The sequence below is a fragment of the Nomascus leucogenys genome, chromosome 15 (assembly GCF_006542625.1).
Source record: "Nomascus leucogenys isolate Asia chromosome 15, Asia_NLE_v1, whole genome shotgun sequence".
NCBI classification, from domain to species: domain Eukaryota; kingdom Metazoa; phylum Chordata; class Mammalia; order Primates; family Hylobatidae; genus Nomascus; species Nomascus leucogenys.
Window position 1 is genome coordinate 22794554 of NC_044395.1, and position 19259 is coordinate 22813812.

Below are 19259 nucleotides of genomic sequence, written 5' to 3' on the forward strand. Positions count from 1 at the left end.
GAAGTCAAGAGGCGGTGGACACCCGTCGCGCATGCGCAAACACGGTTGTCGGAAGGTGGCGAGCCTGAGGCGAACAATGGCGGAGTTGGGTGAAGCCGATGAAGCGGAGTTGAAGCGTCTGGTGGCCGCCGAGCAGCAGAAGGCGCAGTTTACTGCACAGGTGCGGGGACGGGGAGGGTGAAGGGAAAGGAAGTTTCACCTTCCTTGGTGGTCCTGGGCACGCTCGGAGGTCTGTACACTGGCGGCTCACTGGTGCTCAATCCTGGCTGCATCCCATTCCCCTCACGAAAGACAAGTCATGACTCTCCTGTCCCTGGTGTGCGATAGTGCTCAGGTGCCGGCTATGTAAGCGTAGCGTGGAGAAAAGAAAAGGTGTAAAGCAGGGAAGATTTGGGCGACGCAAGGGTACGGGAGCCTAGTTAGCCAGCGACATGACTGGGCTGGCATTCGAAAGATCTGGGTTCTCATCCTCCCTCTGCTCCTTGCAGGCCACGTGCCCGTAGAAAAGATACTCATCCACTGTGGGTTTTGGTTTCGCCGTCACCCCACTGCCTCACTGGATTGTGAGGATCATATGCGACAATGTATTTGAAAACGACTAGAACATTAATGCGACAATGTATTTGAAAACGACTAGAACATTATCGGAGGAAGGTGGCCTCTGAAGTAGTCGCTGTAGACTATGGATTTAGAACAAGGGTTTGGAGCCCTTCGGACATGGTTCTAACGCGGCCTGACTTCTTGCTGGCTACATGACCTTGGACTACGTAATCACGCCTCTTAAATGGGAGGTGATGACAGCTATCCCTGAGGACCTTAGAGAGAACTGATTTCTTAGTACCCAGCCTCACAAATAGTAAGCTCTTGGTAAAATAGTTATTTTTTTCCTTTTGGGTGGGAGGAAGAGGGTGCTCGGATGACCAGCAAGAACCCTGGCTAGAAATCTTTGGGCCCTGAACGTTCTAATGAAAGTGCACATAATTTCTGTGCCTGTATGTGCATTTTTCTGGGGAGTGGATCCATAACCCCCAAAAGGTTAATGGAAGAATTACCTTGTCTAGGGAATAGGTTTGGAATAAAATGAGTGCAATAGTTTGGGGAAATTAATTGGTTCCCTAGTTTGTTCACACTGGTGCTAGCTACTTTGGGGAATATAAAAGGTTATTAGTCCTACCTGAGAATGTACAATCTGTAGGGACGAGGATCTGGATCAATATTGGTGAGTAATTAGGAAATGAAGAAAGAGAAGAGCCCAAAGTGACTCCGTGGTTGATTTAAAGAATGGTTTTGTCAGGTGTCAAAAAGTGAGAAGTTAATAAACAAGAGTTAGGCCTATCTGCAGACCCCAATGGTTACTATTTTTCTTTCCTTTTAGGTGCATCACTTCATGGAGTTATGTTGGGATAAATGTGTGGAGAAGCCAGGGAATCGCCTAGACTCTCGCACTGAAAATTGTCTCTCCAGCTGTGTAGACCGCTTCATTGACACCACTCTTGCCATCACCAGTCGGTTTGCCCAGATTGTACAGAAAGGAGGGCAGTAGGCCATCCCCCAGGAGAATGACAGAAGCAAAGGACTTGTTATTAAGCAGACTTAAGGGCCAGTGGGGGAAGGCTGTCAACCCATTGTCAGATCAGCATCAGGCTGTTATCAAGTCTGTTGGTGCTAAAAAGTAAAAGATGAAATGTTCAAAGAGTGAAATTTATTTATTTGGAATTCAGAAATTCCAGGTTGTATGATATCAGTTACTCAATAAGTGTGAATTCTCTAACTCTTCTTTTAGTCCCATTTTAGAATTTAATATAGAGATCTCTGATTGGCAGGAACACTAGAAATAAATGTTCCATGGCCAGTAGTGCAAATGGGGGATTGTAGGTTTTGAAAAACCACCCTAAGCCATATTAAGGGGGTTGGAAGAACCATCAAAGCCTAAGGCATAGAAGAAAATTTGGGGTTAAGAAAGATGAAGAACAAAAAACAGCTTTATTGCTTATACATGACCAAGAAAAGGTAAACATGGCAAAAAAAAAAAAAAAAAAAAAAGACAAGATGTGTATTCCTTGCAAAAGAACAAGCCTGTAACTTGGGAGGAAGGGAAGGTCAGGACCCAAACAGAGCCAATTTCCTGGAGATGGCCTGTTCTACTGGCACCTTTTCCTGAGTCTATGCTTAAAACCTTTCAGGTACTTTCAGGGCACAGAAACAATGCATGCTAAAAAATACATGGCCAAACTCCTTCCAACAAAGATTTAACTTGCTCCAGGAACAAAATAATTGCTTTAGGTTAAGAGGTAGTAATTAGAGACTATTCCTCTCCCTTTAGGCCCCCACTAATCCCAAAAATAAAAATACACACCATGGAACATTGACAATTGAGTACCAAAGTATTAAAATTTCAAATAAATATCCCAAAAGGTAGCACCTGCTCATAGTTAAGGGATAGGGCACCTCTGTCCAACTATGTATTTTAAGACCAAGCACTTTATTAGAAATCTGTCCCGTAAAGAGAACAAATTTAGCAGTTAGAACTAAAATTACCAACTCATGGAATGTCATCATAGTTGTATCTACTGCTGGTGTCTTATACTGTCATGCTACTGTGAAGTAATTCCATATTACACATCAGGAAAGTAAGGCCAGGAAGGTGAACTTACCTGCTCTGGGCCTCCTCATAACCAATGAGTGGCAGAACCAAGACCAAAAGTCTGAGTTTTCAAGCTTTTTACTCAGCCCATTAAGTGACAACCAGGAAAAAATATGTCACTTGATCTTTCTTCCCATAGTGAAAAAATGCACTTGTGTTCTGCCAGCCTTCTTTCAGTGATATTTTGGTTTCTTAAGAATTAACATACTAAGGATCACAGTATAGCAAAGGGAAATAATGTGGTCTCTGCTTGGTGCTTTAATCCAAAGGCAGACTGGGAAGTAGTGGATATGTCCCTGAGAAGCCTGTTTCATTTTGGAAATAATTCAACTTAGTTTCAGGGAAAACCTAAACTTCATTAACAGATTTAGAAATGAACAAGACGACATTTAAATGGCAGTTACTGCCCTGAATCCAGAGTACCATTAGACAACATGATTATTTCCTAATTCTTCCCCATTTGGTGCAGGATTATCTATGACAACTGAAGAAATAATTTGAACACAAGCCCATTTAGGCAAACATACAGCAATGGAACTAGAAAACCATTTACTATCCAATTACCATGTTTAGGCGTTACACTAAGTATAGCTATAGGCCCCGTCCAGCAGGGAAATTTGCAAAAACTCTAGTCCCTTCTAATAAGTTGTCTATGGATGTTATCATGAAGGGAAAAGTTTGTTCTTAGGCCCATGTCCTGATTAAGTAAACCGGACCACACCTGTGGGGTCAAAATATAGAAGGATCAAAGCACCAAGGCTAAAGACTTGTCAGTTGTGACACCTGCTATATAAACAGAGAGCAATATAGTGTTGCCTTGTCATACCATCCTACATGGCATTAGTTCCAATCCACCTCTTGATCCCAGCCCTTGATTTCTCCAAATTCAATATTCCGACTGGTGTACCCAGGTCACTATTGGATCCAGCTTTCTGGGTCCTTTAATTTGCCGTATATGCACTCTACACTAAACATAATTAATTGCAAAAAAATAATCTCTTCAAGAAACCTTCATACCAAATTCCCTTTTAACAAGAAAAGGGGATCAAGCTTAACGCCAAAAGAGAAGACAAGAAGTCTGTCAGAACATACAGATGGCACAAGACAGCTCTGACCTCAGACCCCGTGCTGAACAAGAGTCACTGGCAAAACCACAAGGAGTAAGAACTGTAAATATCCACAGTCATGTGGAAAACAAAAGTGTTTCCCATTTAGTCATCCTCGGAGCTCTCAGCAGACCTTTCATCTGTAGCTACTTTCCAATTGGTGCGTTTGTTTGTCCTCTCCTGTATTTCATTGTTGGCTACAGAGGTATGGACTTTTTTCTCTCTCTTTTTCCTTTTGGTTTTCTTAGTGTCTCTTTCCTCACTTTCCTCAGAACTGCTGGATGCTGAATCATCTGAATGTGAAGTGTTACTTTCTGCCTCTAAGAATAAAGCAGGTTTTTTGAGAGACTTTTTCCTGGATTTTTTCTTGCGTTTATGTGGTTGTTTCCTTTTCCTTGTACCAGAAGCCCCAGTTTCTTCTGAGAACTCACTCGAGGAATCTGCTGTTATATCTGTGGCTTCCTTTTTGCTTTTCTTCTGTTTTTTGTGTGACCTTTTTTTCTGCTTTTTTTTGTGGGATTTCTTTGACTTCTTGTGTTTGCGGGACTCATGGGTAGATGACTTTACCTGGGGAGATGTTTTCTTCCCGTTGGTAATATCTTGCTGATCACTACTAATAAAAAAGTAAAAAATAGAAGCTTTTATGTAAAAAAAAAAAAAAAGCATATTATTTTAATATTTTGAATTCTAGATAAAAAAATTGAGGTTAACATCTGAATTTTAAATAAGCACTTTAACGTATACTTTAACACTTTACTATTCTCATTGAGTTTTTGTTTCCTTGTCTTCAAAATGAAGATAAAAATTCTAAGCTGCCATACTGAGTTACTGTATGGAATACTATATATAAAAACCAAAATGCTTACAGACATGCCAAACATCAACCAGAGAATGGGAAAAAAGGGATCACCTCCTAACTAAATCACCTATTGTTTCTCTAGCTACATTTTTGATGGCAAGTATATTCTTTGTAAAAGTTAGGAAATCAATTTATAATACAGATTTTATACCATCTTAGTTTCTTTCAGTAAGCCTATTTTCCTTACCTGTCTGTTTCAAATTCTTCAGGGTATAGCTCTTTATAACCACTGTGACCCCATCTGTAATATGACACATCACATGTATTGTTAAAGCAATGCATACATTTTTGGAAATTAAAGCAACATTAGAAAGACTTTGGAGTACATGCATACACAAACATAAACACAAAATAGAGATATGGTAGAACCAAGCCCACATTATAGCTCAGTAACAGCTACATTTCCTGTACTGTACACTATCACTTCAGACATACAAGATTCTTTTGTCCATTTGTAAGAGAATTTGCCACTGCTTTCCTTAAGAAACACTAACAAACTCTTACACTCTGCTCTTTAGCTGTGAAGCACTTTTCCCAAAACACTTAATAATATCATGCTGTCTACATGGGGACAATTTTTTTTTTCTTTTTTTTTTTTTTGAGATGGAGTCTCACTCCGTTGCCCAGGCTGGAGTGCAGTGGCGTGATCTCAGCTCACTGCAACCTCCGCCTCCCGATTTCAAGTGATTCTCCTGCCTCAGCCTCCCGAGTAGCTGTGACTACAGGCACATGCCACCATGCCTGGCTAATTTTTGTATTTTTAGTAGAGATGGGGTTTCATTATGTTGGCCAGGCTGGCCTCAAACTCCTGACCTCACAATCTGCCCACTTCGGCCTCCTAAAGTGCTGGGATTACAAGCATGAGCCACCGCGTCCAGCCTTATTATTATTTTCTTTTTTTCTTGAGACAGAGTCTCACTCCGTTGCCAGGCTGGAGTGCAGTGGTGCAATCTCAGCTCAACTGCAACCTCCACCTCCTGGTTTCAAGCGATTCTCCTGCCTCAGCCTCCCGAGTAGCTGGGACTACAGGAATATGCCAATTTTTTGTATTTTTAGTAGAGATGGGGTTTTACCATGTTGGCTAGGATGGTCTCAATCCCTTGACCTCATGATCCTCCCGCCTCGGCCTCCCAATATACTGGGATTACAGGCATAAGCCACTGCATCTGGCCTATTTTTTTTAAATAACAACTTTATTGAAGTATAATTCACATATCATGGAATTCAAAGTGTAGTGCCTCCAGCCCAGGGCAATCACTAATCTACCTTCTGTCTCTATGGAATTGCCTACCACATAAATGGAATCATACAGTTATGTATGGACATAGTACATAAATAGAATCATAACAATATGTGGTCTTTTGTGACTTGGCTTCTTTCTTCTCACTTAGCATAATGTTTTCAAGGTTTATCCACATTGTAACATGTATCTGTACTTCATTTCTTTTACTGCCAAATAATATTCCATTGTATGGATATATCACATTTTGTTTACCCATTCATCAGTTGACAGACATTTGGATTACTTGGCCATTATTTTTTAGGGCCATTATTAATAATGCTGGTATGAACTTTTGTACACAAGTTTTTTGTGGGGACAATTAATTTTGATAAGTACACATTCTCAGGCCAAATATTAATGCTCACAGGAATTAATCACAAACCTGTCTGGCATGTTTGCTTCATAATCATAGAACTTTTTGTTCCAGGATTTAGCCTTAAGAAAATCATCTTCCAGTGTCCCAGAAATTTCATTCTTTGGCCTCCAATAGTCTCTTTGACTTTCTTCATCAAAACCATCACTGCGCATCCGGCTAAAAGAGAAAGCAGAAGAACTTTTAGATGTAAAAGCAATCTGTGAGTTTACTTTATGGAACATCATGCACAAAACTCATGGAACAAGCTGAGGGGGAAGGAAACAACATGATACTGTTTAAAAAAAAAAAAGAAAAGAAAAGGTAAAGACATTATCCGCTCCTCTCTATACATTTCTAAAGTCCAATGGAAGAAATCTGACCAGGCCTAGTGTAATGGCTCATGCCTGTAATCCCAGCACTTTGATTATCTGTTCCTCTCTGTACATTTGTAAAGTCCAGTGGAAAAAAATCTGACCAGGCCAGGTGCAGTGGCTCATGCCTGTAATCCTAGCACTTTGGGAGGCCAGGGCGAGTGGATCACTTGAGGTCAGAAGTACAAGACCAGCCTGGGGGACATGGTGAAACCCTGTCTCTGCTAAAAATACAAAAAAAGTAGTCAGGTGTGGTGGCGCACGCCTATAGTCCCAGCTACTTGGGAGGCTGAGGCAGGAAAACTGCCTGAACTCGGGGAGGCAGAGGTTGCAGTGAGCCCAGATCATGCCATTGTACTCTAGCCTGGGCAACAGAGTGAGACTCCATCTCAGGAAAAAAAAAAAAAAGAAAATCTGACCATTAGTACCCATCCTATTGCAGAGCATAGAGAGATGAAATCAACTCTGGACTGTGTCATGTGATAGTTCACTTACTGATTCTCAACTAGGAGGGCATGCAAAGAGGGAAGCAGGACATAATCATAGCTAGGGACACTTCAAACTACCCTAGAGATTCTGAAATATACTTCCCTCTGTGCAAACCAGCAACTGACTATAGAGAGGTCCCAATAACAGTGGGAACAAGGTCTAACCCATAGGAATAATGGAGTAGGAAAAAAGTTGAGAACCACTGATCCAGCTTCTGTTTACCATTTCTACTAACTAGCCAGTAAAATGTTAATCAGTTATCAAAAATCTTTAAGGGGCCAAGCCCAGTGGCTCACGCCTGTAATCCCAGCACTTTGGGAGGCCAAGGTGGGTGGACCACTTTGATCTCAGGAGTTCAAGACCAGCCTGGCCAACATGGTGAAACCCTGTCTCTACTAAAAATACAAAAATTAGCGGGTGTGGTGGCAGGTGCCTGTAATCCCAGCTGATTGGGAGGCTGAGGCAGAAGAATTGCCTGAATCCAGGAGGCAGAGGTTGCAGTGAGCCAAGACCACACCATTGCACTCCAGCCTGGGTAACAAAAGCAAAACTCCGTATCAAAAAAAAAAAAAAAAATTGTAAGGGCCTCCTATGTACCAGGCACTGGTCTAGCTGGCAGGAATATAGCAGCAAATGAGAAAATCACAAGCCCTGCTCCTAAAGAGTTTAAGCATTTCTTATATATGTAGCTCTTACACTTACAAGCATATAAGGATGTTCCCAATTATTCAAGCATTCCTAGGCCTCTCCACAAGGAAAAGACAACTAAGCCTGCATAATCCTTCATATTTACACTCAAGCTATTAAGGTAATGTGAAAAGGCTGTTGATCTGGTGAAGCGGGTGAATAGACAGGGTGAAGAAAAGTCTGGGGCCAGGCAAGTGGCTCATGCTTATAATCCCAACACTGGGAGGTTGAGGTGGGAGGACTGCATGAGCCCAGGATTCTATACCAGCCCGGGCAACACAGCAAGACACCACCTCTACAAAAAAAAAAAATAACTAGGCATAGTGGCATGCACCTGCACTTCCAGCTACAAAAAGAACGGCCTGAAAGAATGAAAGATTAATAGAGAAAGGAATGACTGATCAGCTTAGTGACCACAAGATTCCAGTAGAAAATCTTCAGTTAAAAGCTATCAGGTAAGGTTAGAATCCACAGAACCCTTCACATTCATAATTGTTCAGGTAGAATTTTTTAACTCTCCATTGTAAATAAGTACAAAGAGCGGGGCCATATGCATCACAGCCATTATCTTTATGTCTAGGTCTAGATTTACGAAAGAGGGAAGGCTTAAGGACTCACAGAACTGAATTAATCTATCCTTAATATACCAAAGTATTTTTAAACAAAAGTTGATGATTCTGAAAAAGATGAGAATTATTTTAGTTCTCAGAGCTGCAACTTCACCTTGAACTGCTGGGTAGCATTTTCCTTTTGGTCCCCCGGTAAGCATCTTCCATCTGTTTTTCCAGTTCTCTTATTTTCCACATATCTGATTCCTCCTGAATCTAGAATTTTTAAAAAGGAAATAAAAATAAGTTACTAAAAATAACTTTACATTACAGAAAAGTAACTAACTGGCCAGGTGCGGTGGCTCACACCTGCAATCCCAGCACTTTGGGAGGCCAAAGCAGGCAGATCATGAGGTCAAGAGTTTGACACCAGCCTGACCAACATGGTGAAACCCCGTCTCTAATAAAAATACAAAAACTAGCCGGGCGTGGTAGCATGCACCTGTAATCCCAGCTACTCAGGAGGCTGAGGCAGAAGAATCGCTTGAACCCCGGAGGCGGATGTTGCAGTGAGCCGAGATTGTGCCACTGCACTCCAGCCTGGGCAATGGGGTGAGACTCCGTATTAAAAAAAAAAAAAAAGTAACTAACTGAAAATACAATCTGACTAATTATTGGGCTACAGACTGGGCTATGATCAGGAACCTGGAAAACAAATTGGTTTCTCTAGGAAGTGGCTGAACAGGCCAATCCAGTAAATCTCAAATATGTGGAATTCTTCCCCAATAGAATTTTTAAACCCCTGCATAGACAAACATCACCTTTATCAATTTTACAATTATGCTGCGATTAGCAAATGATGATGCCACATTTCCAAAATGCAATGTGATTTTAATTATATCATCTCAATTGAACCTTAAGCAATCTCATGAGGAAAATAAAGCAGCCACCATTATTACATTTTACTGTAAAGAAACAAAAGCTCAGAGATTTTAACAAAGTCAAAAAACTAGTAAGGACAGGTCTTTCAACTTCCTACTAAGCTAAATCTCTTCTGGTAACATTATAATTTTTGTCAAAAATAAAATAAAATAATCAGTATGGCTGTTAGAGAATTTCTTGAAAAGCAGAATGTGATTACCCAAAGAACAAGAACACATTTTATTTCTAAGTCTTCCTGCATAATTTCATTAGATCTGTGCTAGATTTATCTTTTTCTAGCTACCATTTTAAATCTAAGCTTACTATATAACTAGGGGCAGGTTAACATAATTGCATAGGCAGCTTGGGTAACAGTTTTACCCTTGCCCATAATTTTAAAAATCAGGTGATATGATCATAATAATATGATCAAACCAAAAGTAGTACAGTTTACTGAAGAAAACTAAACCAGGGGCCTTGGCCCTCTTTTCATTATATGTGCTCTCCTAGGTGACCTCATCTACTCTCATGACCTCTTATCATCAAACTATACATCAATAATCCTGAAACCTTTATGTCCAGCCCCAACTTTTCTCCTCTACTCCAAGTCTGAATTTTCAACTGTTTGGACATCCTATAAGCACCTCACCATCAACATGGTGAAAACCAAACTAATTACCTTTCCTATCATAACTGTCCCCTTTTTTGTTCTTTACCTCAGTTAACAGAATCGTCATCATTTACCCAGTCTCATAGGTGGTTACACAGTCGACCTTGAACAACAGGAATCTCAACTGTGCAGATCCACTTATGCTCAGATTTTCTTCCACCTCTGCCACCCGTAAGATAGCAAAACAAGCCCCTCTTCTTCCTCCTCAGCCTACTCAATGTGATTTTCTTAATAAAATGTTCTTTTCTCTAGCTACTTTACTATAAGAATACAGTATATAATACATGTAACATAAAAAATATGTGTTAATCCACTGTTTATGTTATCACCATGGCTTTCAGTCAGTAGTAGGCTATTGGCACTTAAATTTTGAGGGAGTAAAAAGTTATATATGGATTTTCAACTATGCAGGGGGTTGATGCCCCTAGCCCCTGCATTGTTCAAGGGTCAACTGAATTAGATTCCATTCTTATCATTATAATCTAATTAGCCACCAACTTCTTTGGATTCTATCTCCTAAATTCCTCTTCTTCATCCCTGCTGCCACTAATTTCATGCCAACTCTCATCATCTCTCACCTGTAATACTGCAATTGCCTCCTAATTACTCTCCCTACTGTTTCTCCCCATCTGATTCATTCCCTACCCAGCCGACAAACCATCTTTCTAAAATATAACTATGATCATGCCACACCCTGTTTAGAAACATCTGATGGCTTCTTTATTGCCTAGAGGAAAGTCTCAGCTCCAAACATCACAATCTAACTCTAATTACCACTGAGGCCTCATCTTCTGCCACTATCCCCTACTTTCTGGATAAATTTCTTGCCATGCCCCAAGTTATTAATGCTCTTTCTCGTTGCCATATTAATGCATGATGCTCTCTATCCAGACTGATCTTTCATACCTGGTAAACGTATACCTATTCAAGAACCAGTTCAAAGATCAGCAGCTCAAATACCACTAATTCTGTAAAATCTTTTCTAATTCCCCAGGGTAGATTTTATTATTTCCTCCTTAGTGCTCCAAAGCACTTTGCAAATATCTCTGTTATACAGTACTTATCAAACTGTATTATAATTATCTATTTTACTCATCATTTTATTTCCTACTTTGTATGGAAGCTTCCAAAAACTAGATGACAAGAATATTCTTTCTATCTCCCAGTTGTGCCAAAATAATGCTTGGCACACTGCTTGCCTTCAGTAAGCGTTGAGGAGTAACTAGGTTGTACCTCCCACCTTATTGTGAGCATCTGTGTGCCGGATGACATTCCTCAGGAGGACTTTCCCCAGTGGAATCCGGGACATTCTTCAATCTGAAATGAATCAACAAATATCGTTTAGTAATAATTTCTGCTATTACTTTATCTTTTCTTAAATTTTATAAAGAAGCATGAGGTACAGGAAAGATCACTGAACTAGAAGTCAGAGATCCTAAAGAATAGTTTTCCCTTTACCATTAAAAGAGGGAAATGCCTAAACACACTAATGTGAGATGAAAGGAGATAATGTACATTAAATTTCTCTGAAAATGCACAAGACTACATAAAATTAAGTGCTTTCGTGAGCACCATTTTAATCCTAATAACTATTTTTTATATGAGGCAAGTATCTCCATCCCTATTTTGTAGATGAAGTTCCCTTAAAGCTGTAACGCCCCAAGCCACATAGTCCCAGGCAAGTGATGTATGTCACTGTCTAGATTAAAAATCAAACCTCCAGTCCCAATAGTAGTTTGCACTGAAGCAAATACGTAGATTTGAGAGTGTCAGGAACCACAGGTGTCAACAGTAACAGAAACTGATGACTCAAAACATCAAATGCGAAGATGTCCTAAATTTCTCCATTTGGGGGCATTTTATTTCCTACTTGGTACGGAAGCTTCCAAAAACTAGATGACAAGAATATTTTCGTGTGTAGCTAGCAGGAGCTTTGTGCAACCACCCCAACGCTCACTCACCCCTTGATCCTGAGGAAATCAGGCATCTTGTTAGTGAGACGAAGAACCACTCCATTACAAGATCTCCTCCGACCCAGGAAGCCAAGGAGTCAGGGCTCAAAGGCAGCTCTGCAGCTTCACCCGAGTCCTTCGTGAAAACGCAGCCTTCCCACTGGTTATTCTGCCCTCACCTGTGGCCCAGGCCACTGCCGCCTTTCCCCCAGCCCAGATCGACAGGCAGATCTCTCTCCCGGACTGAGGCCGGAGGCTGAGCAGGCGCGGAATTCGGACAGCCCGGTTGACCCGGGCATTCCCCGCTCACGCTCCTCTGGGACGAACCCCGGGGGTAAGTTTCACTCCCCAGAAAGGACGGGAACGCTTTGGATGGCTACGGCCTTCGGTTGGGCCCCAGAAAGTATCTAGGGGGCCTGAAGCGGGGGTTGAGGTTTCCAAGTGGAAGACAGAGGAAATATCCCCATCTTTGTCACCGGGATCCCTGTTCCCCAGCGGCCTCGGAGCTCCCAGTAACCTTCCCTCCAAACGCCCTCCCCACACAAATACACACAAACACACCCATACCGTGCGCCGCAGCCTCGCGTGGCAGGGGGTAGGGGGGAAGAAGCGGTTTGGGAGAAAAAGGAGGAGACTTCCTTTTCAGGCCGGAAGTCGTGCTCCTGAGAAATCGTCCCACCAACAGGCAGCCCAGAGAGTCCCACAAGGGAGGGTTTTCAGGACACTCCAGAGGTTGACGGGTGCAGAAGGGAGGCGGGCGCTTTCCTGGAAGAGAAGTGGGTCAGGCCCAACTGAAAAGCAAGCCTGGCACCAGAAGGGGGACATTCCGGAACTAGATATGAAGAGACTTTTCTGCCTGAAGCTCCCCGGACCCAATTAGATGTTGTACCCAGGCTGGTTACCCTGGTAACAGGCGTCGCGATTTGTCAAGGAACTGAGAGAAGAGGTGGGTTTGCCAACCTATAGAATGATTACTTGTTAGAAATGAGAGAAGAAGTGGGTTTGCAGACCTATGGAATGATTACCCGTTAGTTAAGTTTCCCATTTAGCGTAACCCTTAACAGTAGTTGAAGAATCTAAACCTCCTCTTTTCCTCATTCTAAAGATGCTGTGGGACACGTCTCCAATGGGAGAAGAGGCTAAGGAGAGTTATCTGAAGACGTAGAGAAGTGTCCCAGCCTCTCTATTAGCTTACTTAATCTCGCAAGAACCCTATGATAGAGGTATTATCGTCTTCATTTTGAACAGAACAAATAAGAGGAATATACACACACACACACACACACACACACACACACACACACACATATACATTAATTGCTCAAGGTCATACTGCTAGTGAGAGACAGAACTAAGACCGGAATCTAGGCATTCTGGTTCGCAAGTCCATGCTTTGAATTACTAAACTATACTGAGGATTAAAGAAGTCTCATGTGGCCCTCACCCCACACACACCTCTGGCAATTTCAGAACTGGGGAGCCACCAGTCAGGTGTTGGAACAAGAAGATCAGGAAACCCAGACTTAAAATGATTACTCTGACTTGTCAGGGTCCAAGTAGAAGTAAGGCCTTATCTTATAGGACAATGTGAGAATTTAGGAAGAGGTACTAGATAATTAAAGAATAAGGAAAACATAAAATGGTGCTGATCCACAACCTTTTAGACACAAATGCTAAGTCCTAACTTCACCAAAACAATTCCTGGCCCATTCCACCTCCCCAAAACAGAAATGAATCAATAATTACACAGACAGTTTTCTTCTGAAGTTATGTCTTTCCACAGGCTTAAGAAAATTATTTACCACTCATCAGTCATGGAGACATCCTCAAAGGGTCTGCTTACCCAAGTTACTCAATTTTGGAACCTCCTAGATGATCTAGCTGAAAGTGACCCTGAGGGCTATGAGAAGTTTATTCAGCAGCAGCTGAAAGAAGGGAAACAGCTGTGTGCTGCCCCAGAACCACAGCTTTGTCTACAGACCAGGATTTTGGTATGTCGAGTTGGTGCCAGGGATGGGGAGGTCTTGAATGAAATGATCCCAGAATAACCAGAGAATACTTTACACTTAGGTATTGCTATTTTTTTTTTTTTTTTGAGACAGTCTTGCTCTGTTACCCAGGCTGAAGTGCAATGGCGTGGTCTTGGCTTACTGCAACCTCTGCCTCCCAGATTTAAGCGATTCTCCTGCCTCAGCCTCCCAAGTAGCTGGGATTACAGGTGTGTACTATCATGCCCAGCTAATTTTTGTATTATTAGTAGAGACGGGGTTTCACCATGTTGGCCAGGCTGGTCTTGAACTCCTTACCTCAGGTGATCCACCCAACTCAGCCTCCCAAAGTGCTGGGATTACAGGCATGAGCCACCGCACCTGGCAAACTTTTTTTTTTTTTTTTTTTGAGATAGGGTCTTGCTGGCTCTGTCGCTCAAGCTGCAGTGCAGTGGCACAATCGCAGCTCACAATCACAGCTCATTGCAGCCCCAGCGATCCTCCCACCTCAGCCTCCCAAGTAGCTGGGATCACAGGTGGGCACCACCACACCCGGCTAATTTTTAAATTATTTTTGTAGAGACAGGGTCTCCCTGTGTTTCCCAGGCTAATCTCGAACTCCTAGGCCTCAAGCGACCCTCCTACCTTGGCCTCTCAAAGTACTAGGGTAACATACGTGAGCCATCACCCCAGTCTGGATTCCTGATTAAAAGCCAGCAGCCTTGGGGAAATCAAGTAACAACAGTATAATCAAAGGCAGTTTTAATACATGAAATGACTTACTTGGAGCCTAAAATTCTTTCATTCCTGTGGTGAGTGGCTTTTAGGATATTATTTTTAAAATGTTTTTGTTTTTGTTTTTTTGAGATGGAGTTTCACTCTCGTCACTCAGGCTGGAGTGCAATGGCACAATCTTGGCTCACTGCAACCTCCGCCTCCTGGGTTCAAGCGATTCTCCTGCCTCAGCCTCCCGAGTAGCTGGGATTACAGGTATCCACCACCACACCTGGCTAATTTTTGTATTTTTCGTAGAAACAGGGTTTCACCATGTTGGCCAGGCTGGTCTCAAATTCCTGACCTCAGGTGATCCGGCCGCCTCGGCCCCCCAAAGTGCTGGGATTACAGGCGTGAGCCACCATGCCCAGCCTAAATGGTTTTAAACTAGGTTTTGAGATATGCAAAATTATTTGCTTTCCAGAAACCAAAAGAAAAAATACTTTTTATCAACCTGTGTCGGTGGACAAGGATCCCAGCTCCCCAGTCAACCACTCATCCAGTACCTCTAACTGTTGGCAAACCAGAAGATACAACTGAGACATCAGGTACAAATAATTAAGGGAGAGAAAGCACATTGTAAAAATTTTATTAGGAATGGACAAGATTTTACTTGGTTGAGAACATTTCAAGTAAAATTCTTTATTTGGTGATAATATAATTACAATTAGTGTACCTTTATGCAAATTTAATACTGTTTGACTTTTGTAATAAGATGAGCTGTTTTAACCCATGTAAAAGTGCCAAGAAATGTCATAATTGCTGTAGCACTACTGTGATTACCTCTGAAAAATACAGGAATATTCTCTAGCTTTATCAGGAATATGGTTTAATATATTGCCTGACAGTATCATTAGTGCAACAATTTGTCTTCATTTCATACCCTTTCAATTACACACACAGATGCTTACACAGTCATTGATGTTGCCTACAATCCTGATGTTCTTCAGGCAGCAGAAAAGGACCAAGTGAAAAAAAATCAGTTAATTCAGATGGCCATGAAATGCATTGAGGAGAAATTCCAGTTCACCCTCTCACAATCTTACCATATTACCAAATTTAGAATAAAAGGAAGCATTCAAAGAATGAAACAAAATCTGATGGGAATCCAAACTGATTCCATAGATTTAAGAGAAAAAATGAGAAGGGGTAAGTTGATGATTGTAAATGGAAAATTAAACTGCTTTAGGATGTTTTTGGATCCTGTATACATTTTGCAAACTAGAAATCTCTATTTTAAAAGGTGAGAAATTTAAGATAGAAAAATGCAAATATTAAATATTAGAAATATCATATCCTTGATTTTTAAATCCTGAAAATTTTTCAATCAAATTCTTTGTTTAAGATTCTTTTGGCTTAAGATTCCCAAACTAATTTAACTGCAGCCTTATCTGCCATCTCTACTAACACCACATATATTACAGCTCATAGTATTTTATGTTGTAGATTTATTGTTTATCTCCCCTCCACCCTTTTTTTCATAAAGAACTAACTCTTGGACAGATACGAAGCAGTACTATGAGCAATCCAGATCACTTTCCTCGACTGTTACTGCCAAAAGACCAAGTTTCAGGCAAAGCAGTGTGTCTGATAGAAGAGATTTCCAGTACTGAAATCCAGGTGGAGATGAAGATGCCAGCCTATGAACTAAAAATTGTGCATGATCACAATGAGAAACCTCTGAAAATTGAGTTGAAAGTTGAATTACCTGGTATTAATTCTGTCTCTCTCTGTGACCTTAGTGTTTCTGAGGTAAGTTGAATAGATAACACTGTAAATTTCTATTGGCCAGCATTCACTATATTATGCCATAGTAACAAACTACATAATTTCAGGGGCTTACAATGATTTGCTCAGGTTACCCGGTGAAGGAGCAATTCCCTTCTGAGATGTGCCATTCACATCTCAGCAAAGGGAAAATAGAAATGATCAAACCATGCAATGGATCGTAATACTTCTACTCAGACATGACACTTCATGATATCACTTCTACTCACACTCCATTGGCCAAAGTAAGTCACAAGGCCAATTCTACGTCAGTAGGACTGAGAAGTGTATTCTCACAAGTCACAGGAAGTCATATGGCAGGGATGTACTATCCTCTTACAGAAGAGCAAATAGTTAGAGTCAATCCTACAGTCTACCAGTCTACACTCTTGGTTGCAAATGTTTGCTTCTCTCTAGAAGGAAAACACCTCCAATCCCAGTATCAGAGTCCAAAGGACAGAATTTTGCTTTCTCTTCCTCTTGAACCATGGACTAAGATGTGTAAAAAAAGTTATGTACTCCCTCAGTCCCATCCGTCATGCAGTGTGGAATGGGGAGAAGATAACCATAATTAACCATCTCAATTCAGAAATGGGAAAAATAAGAGGCACACCACAGCTACTGGTGCACAGCAATTCTGAAATCCTAGTAAGCAGACATTGTGAGGGCTCCTTTTCTGGAAGTAGAGGATGTTCTTACTTAGGTTCCTTGAGAAAGTTCTGTAATTACCTAGCTCCCCAGTTCCATTGTTTTCCACGACCTTTAGCTTCAGTCTTCAGGAGGATGTTTTCTTTTTTTTCCCTTTCCCACTATCCACCTTGGCCACATCTGAAGAGTATTGGAGAATGTGCCATTTTTATATGCTAGGTAGCCTTTTTGGCCTGGTTCCTGCTCATGGAATCTTGGGGCTCAAAGGATTGTTTTAAATTTTGAAGTTTCTTTTAGTCCAGGCTGGTAGCATTTTGATTCCAGTCAGTGATACCCATAATTCCTTTTTAGACATTGCCCATATTTCATGACTTACCTGTCTCTTTAGACTTAATTGCTGTCATTTTAGCCAAATGTAAGGATTTACTGAAGTCCACCTTAATACATTCAGAGGTTTTGGCCAGGTACGGTGACTCACGCCTGTAATTCTAGGACTTTGGGAGGCCGAGGTGGGGTGGATTGCCTGAGCTCAGGGGTTCGAGACCAGCCTGGGCAACATGGTGAAACCCTATCTCTACTAAAATACAAAAAAAAAAACATTAGCCGGGCGTGGTGGTGGGCGCCTGTAGTCCCAGCTATTCAGGAGGCTGAGGCAGGAGAACCGGGAGGTGGAAGTTGCAGTGAGCTGAGATCCCGCCACTGCACTCCAGCCCGGGCAACAGAGTGAGACTCCGTCTCCAAAAAAAAAAATTCAGAGGTTTTAACAAAGAGCATAAAGATTTAATCTTTGCCTCTATATTGCCTTAATCAGCTTGGTTGATAAAAGTAATTTCTCAATTTTATCCCTTACTTGCTGAAAATAAAAATTAGTTCCACTTTTCAGTCATTGAGTCTTGGAATCTTGGGGGTCTATAAAGTTCCTTTTAGGTTTTGTTTTGTTTTGTTTTTGAGACAGAGTCTCACTCTATTGCCCAGGCTGGAGTGCAGTGGCACCATCTCGCTTACTGCAACCTCTGCCTCCCATGTTAAAGCGATTCTCCTGCCTCAGCCTCCTGAGTAGCTGGGATTACAGGCATGTGCCACCAAGCCTGGCTAATTTTTGTATTTTTAGTAGAGACGGGGTTTTGCCTTGTTGCCCAGGTTGGTCTCGAACTCCTGGCCTCAAGTGATCCACCCGCCCTCGGCCTCCCAAAGTGCTGGGATTGCAGGTGTGAGCCACCACACTCAGCCAATTCCCTTTTGACTTGCAAAATGGTCCATTCTAAGCTCATCTTTCTTGTAATACCCTGTTAAATGTAGTGAACAGAACCAATACATTACCAACCATCTATTTTCCTACTTCTTCACCTAAAGCCACAAATCAACTAGGCACAGAGTATTTGTCATCCAAATTACTGTGATAGTTTCACTAAAGGCTTCATCATTATGAAACATGGATCACTACCTTTCCAGGCTCCAATAAGTTTCCTTGCTGTTTGCTGGTCAGCCACATAATTTAGGATGGCAACACTCTACTGTGGTACTGTATCAGTTAACATGTGATGTAGTGAGCAGCAGTAACCACCTTAAAATCTAAGGGATTTACAACAGTAATTTTTGGCTCATTCCAAGTCACATGGCAACAAATGGGATCTTTTTATGGGAAATGAGTGAATAACTGGGAACAATAAGTTAGTATCGCAAATTTTAAGCAGGAAATAAATCTCTTGGTTTATTATTCTTAGGATGATTTATTGATTGAAGTATCTGAGAAGTACAGATTACATCTGAATCTTCCAAAACTTATTGATACTGAAATGACCACAGCAAAATTTATCAAAGAAAAATCCACGCTAATCATCACAATGCCTTTGGTGTAAAAGAAGAGCATCATATGTTTTGGGTTTTCAGTGCTAAAGTCATGTGAATTAAAGGACCTTCATTTTGGCTAAAGAGGTAGTAGTTTATCTTAAACACCAATTCCATTATTTTCTAAGTTCATTTTGACTGAGATTTTCTCTTCACCTGTTATGTGTGTATATATGTGTGTGTATATATATATATATATATATATATATATATTTTTTTTTTTTTTTTTTTTTTTTTTGAGACTGAGTTTCGCTCTTGTTGCCCAGGCTGGAGTGCAATGGCACGATCTCAGCTCACTGCAACCTCCGCCTCACAGGCTCAAGTGATTCTCCTGCCTCAGCCTCCCGAGT

At 41.4% G+C, this 19259-nt stretch overlaps 3 protein-coding genes across 6 annotated transcripts; 2 read left to right on the plus strand and 1 right to left on the minus strand.

Moving 5' to 3' along the window:
• The first annotated feature begins 11 nt into the window (after positions 1-11).
• TIMM8B (translocase of inner mitochondrial membrane 8 homolog B) lies at positions 12-4096 on the plus strand. The gene is made up of 2 exons (XM_003253147.4): positions 12-160; positions 1376-4096. Exons 1-2 carry the CDS (start codon positions 32-34, stop codon positions 1541-1543), a joined length of 297 nt encoding a protein of 98 aa, XP_003253195.1. The 5' UTR covers positions 12-31; the 3' UTR covers positions 1544-4096.
• Positions 1688-12535, minus strand: NKAPD1 (NKAP domain containing 1). Of its 4 annotated transcripts, none has more exons than XM_012495854.2 (6): positions 11894-12511; positions 11173-11249; positions 8517-8617; positions 6274-6423; positions 4797-4850; positions 1688-4363 (listed from the first exon to the last, which is right to left on the minus strand). In XM_012495854.2, the coding sequence occupies exons 2-6, from the start codon at positions 11239-11241 to the stop codon at positions 3856-3858; spliced, it is 882 nt and encodes a 293-aa protein (XP_012351308.1). In that variant the 5' UTR covers positions 11242-11249; positions 11894-12511; the 3' UTR covers positions 1688-3855. The 4 variants fall into 4 exon arrangements, with proteins under 4 accessions (XP_012351308.1, XP_012351309.1, XP_003253189.1 ...); XM_012495855.2 differs by having other exon boundaries at positions 1965-4360; positions 12452-12535; XM_003253141.3 differs by having other exon boundaries at positions 1965-4363; positions 12452-12535.
• Positions 12536-12638: 103 nt separating this feature from the next.
• On the plus strand, positions 12639-18989 carry PIH1D2 (PIH1 domain containing 2). The gene is made up of 6 exons (XM_003253143.4): positions 12639-12830; positions 13668-13875; positions 15071-15194; positions 15550-15795; positions 16133-16398; positions 18786-18989. The coding sequence occupies exons 2-6, from the start codon at positions 13699-13701 to the stop codon at positions 18918-18920; spliced, it is 948 nt and encodes a 315-aa protein (XP_003253191.1). The 5' UTR covers positions 12639-12830; positions 13668-13698; the 3' UTR covers positions 18921-18989.
• The last annotated feature ends 270 nt before the right edge of the window (positions 18990-19259 follow it).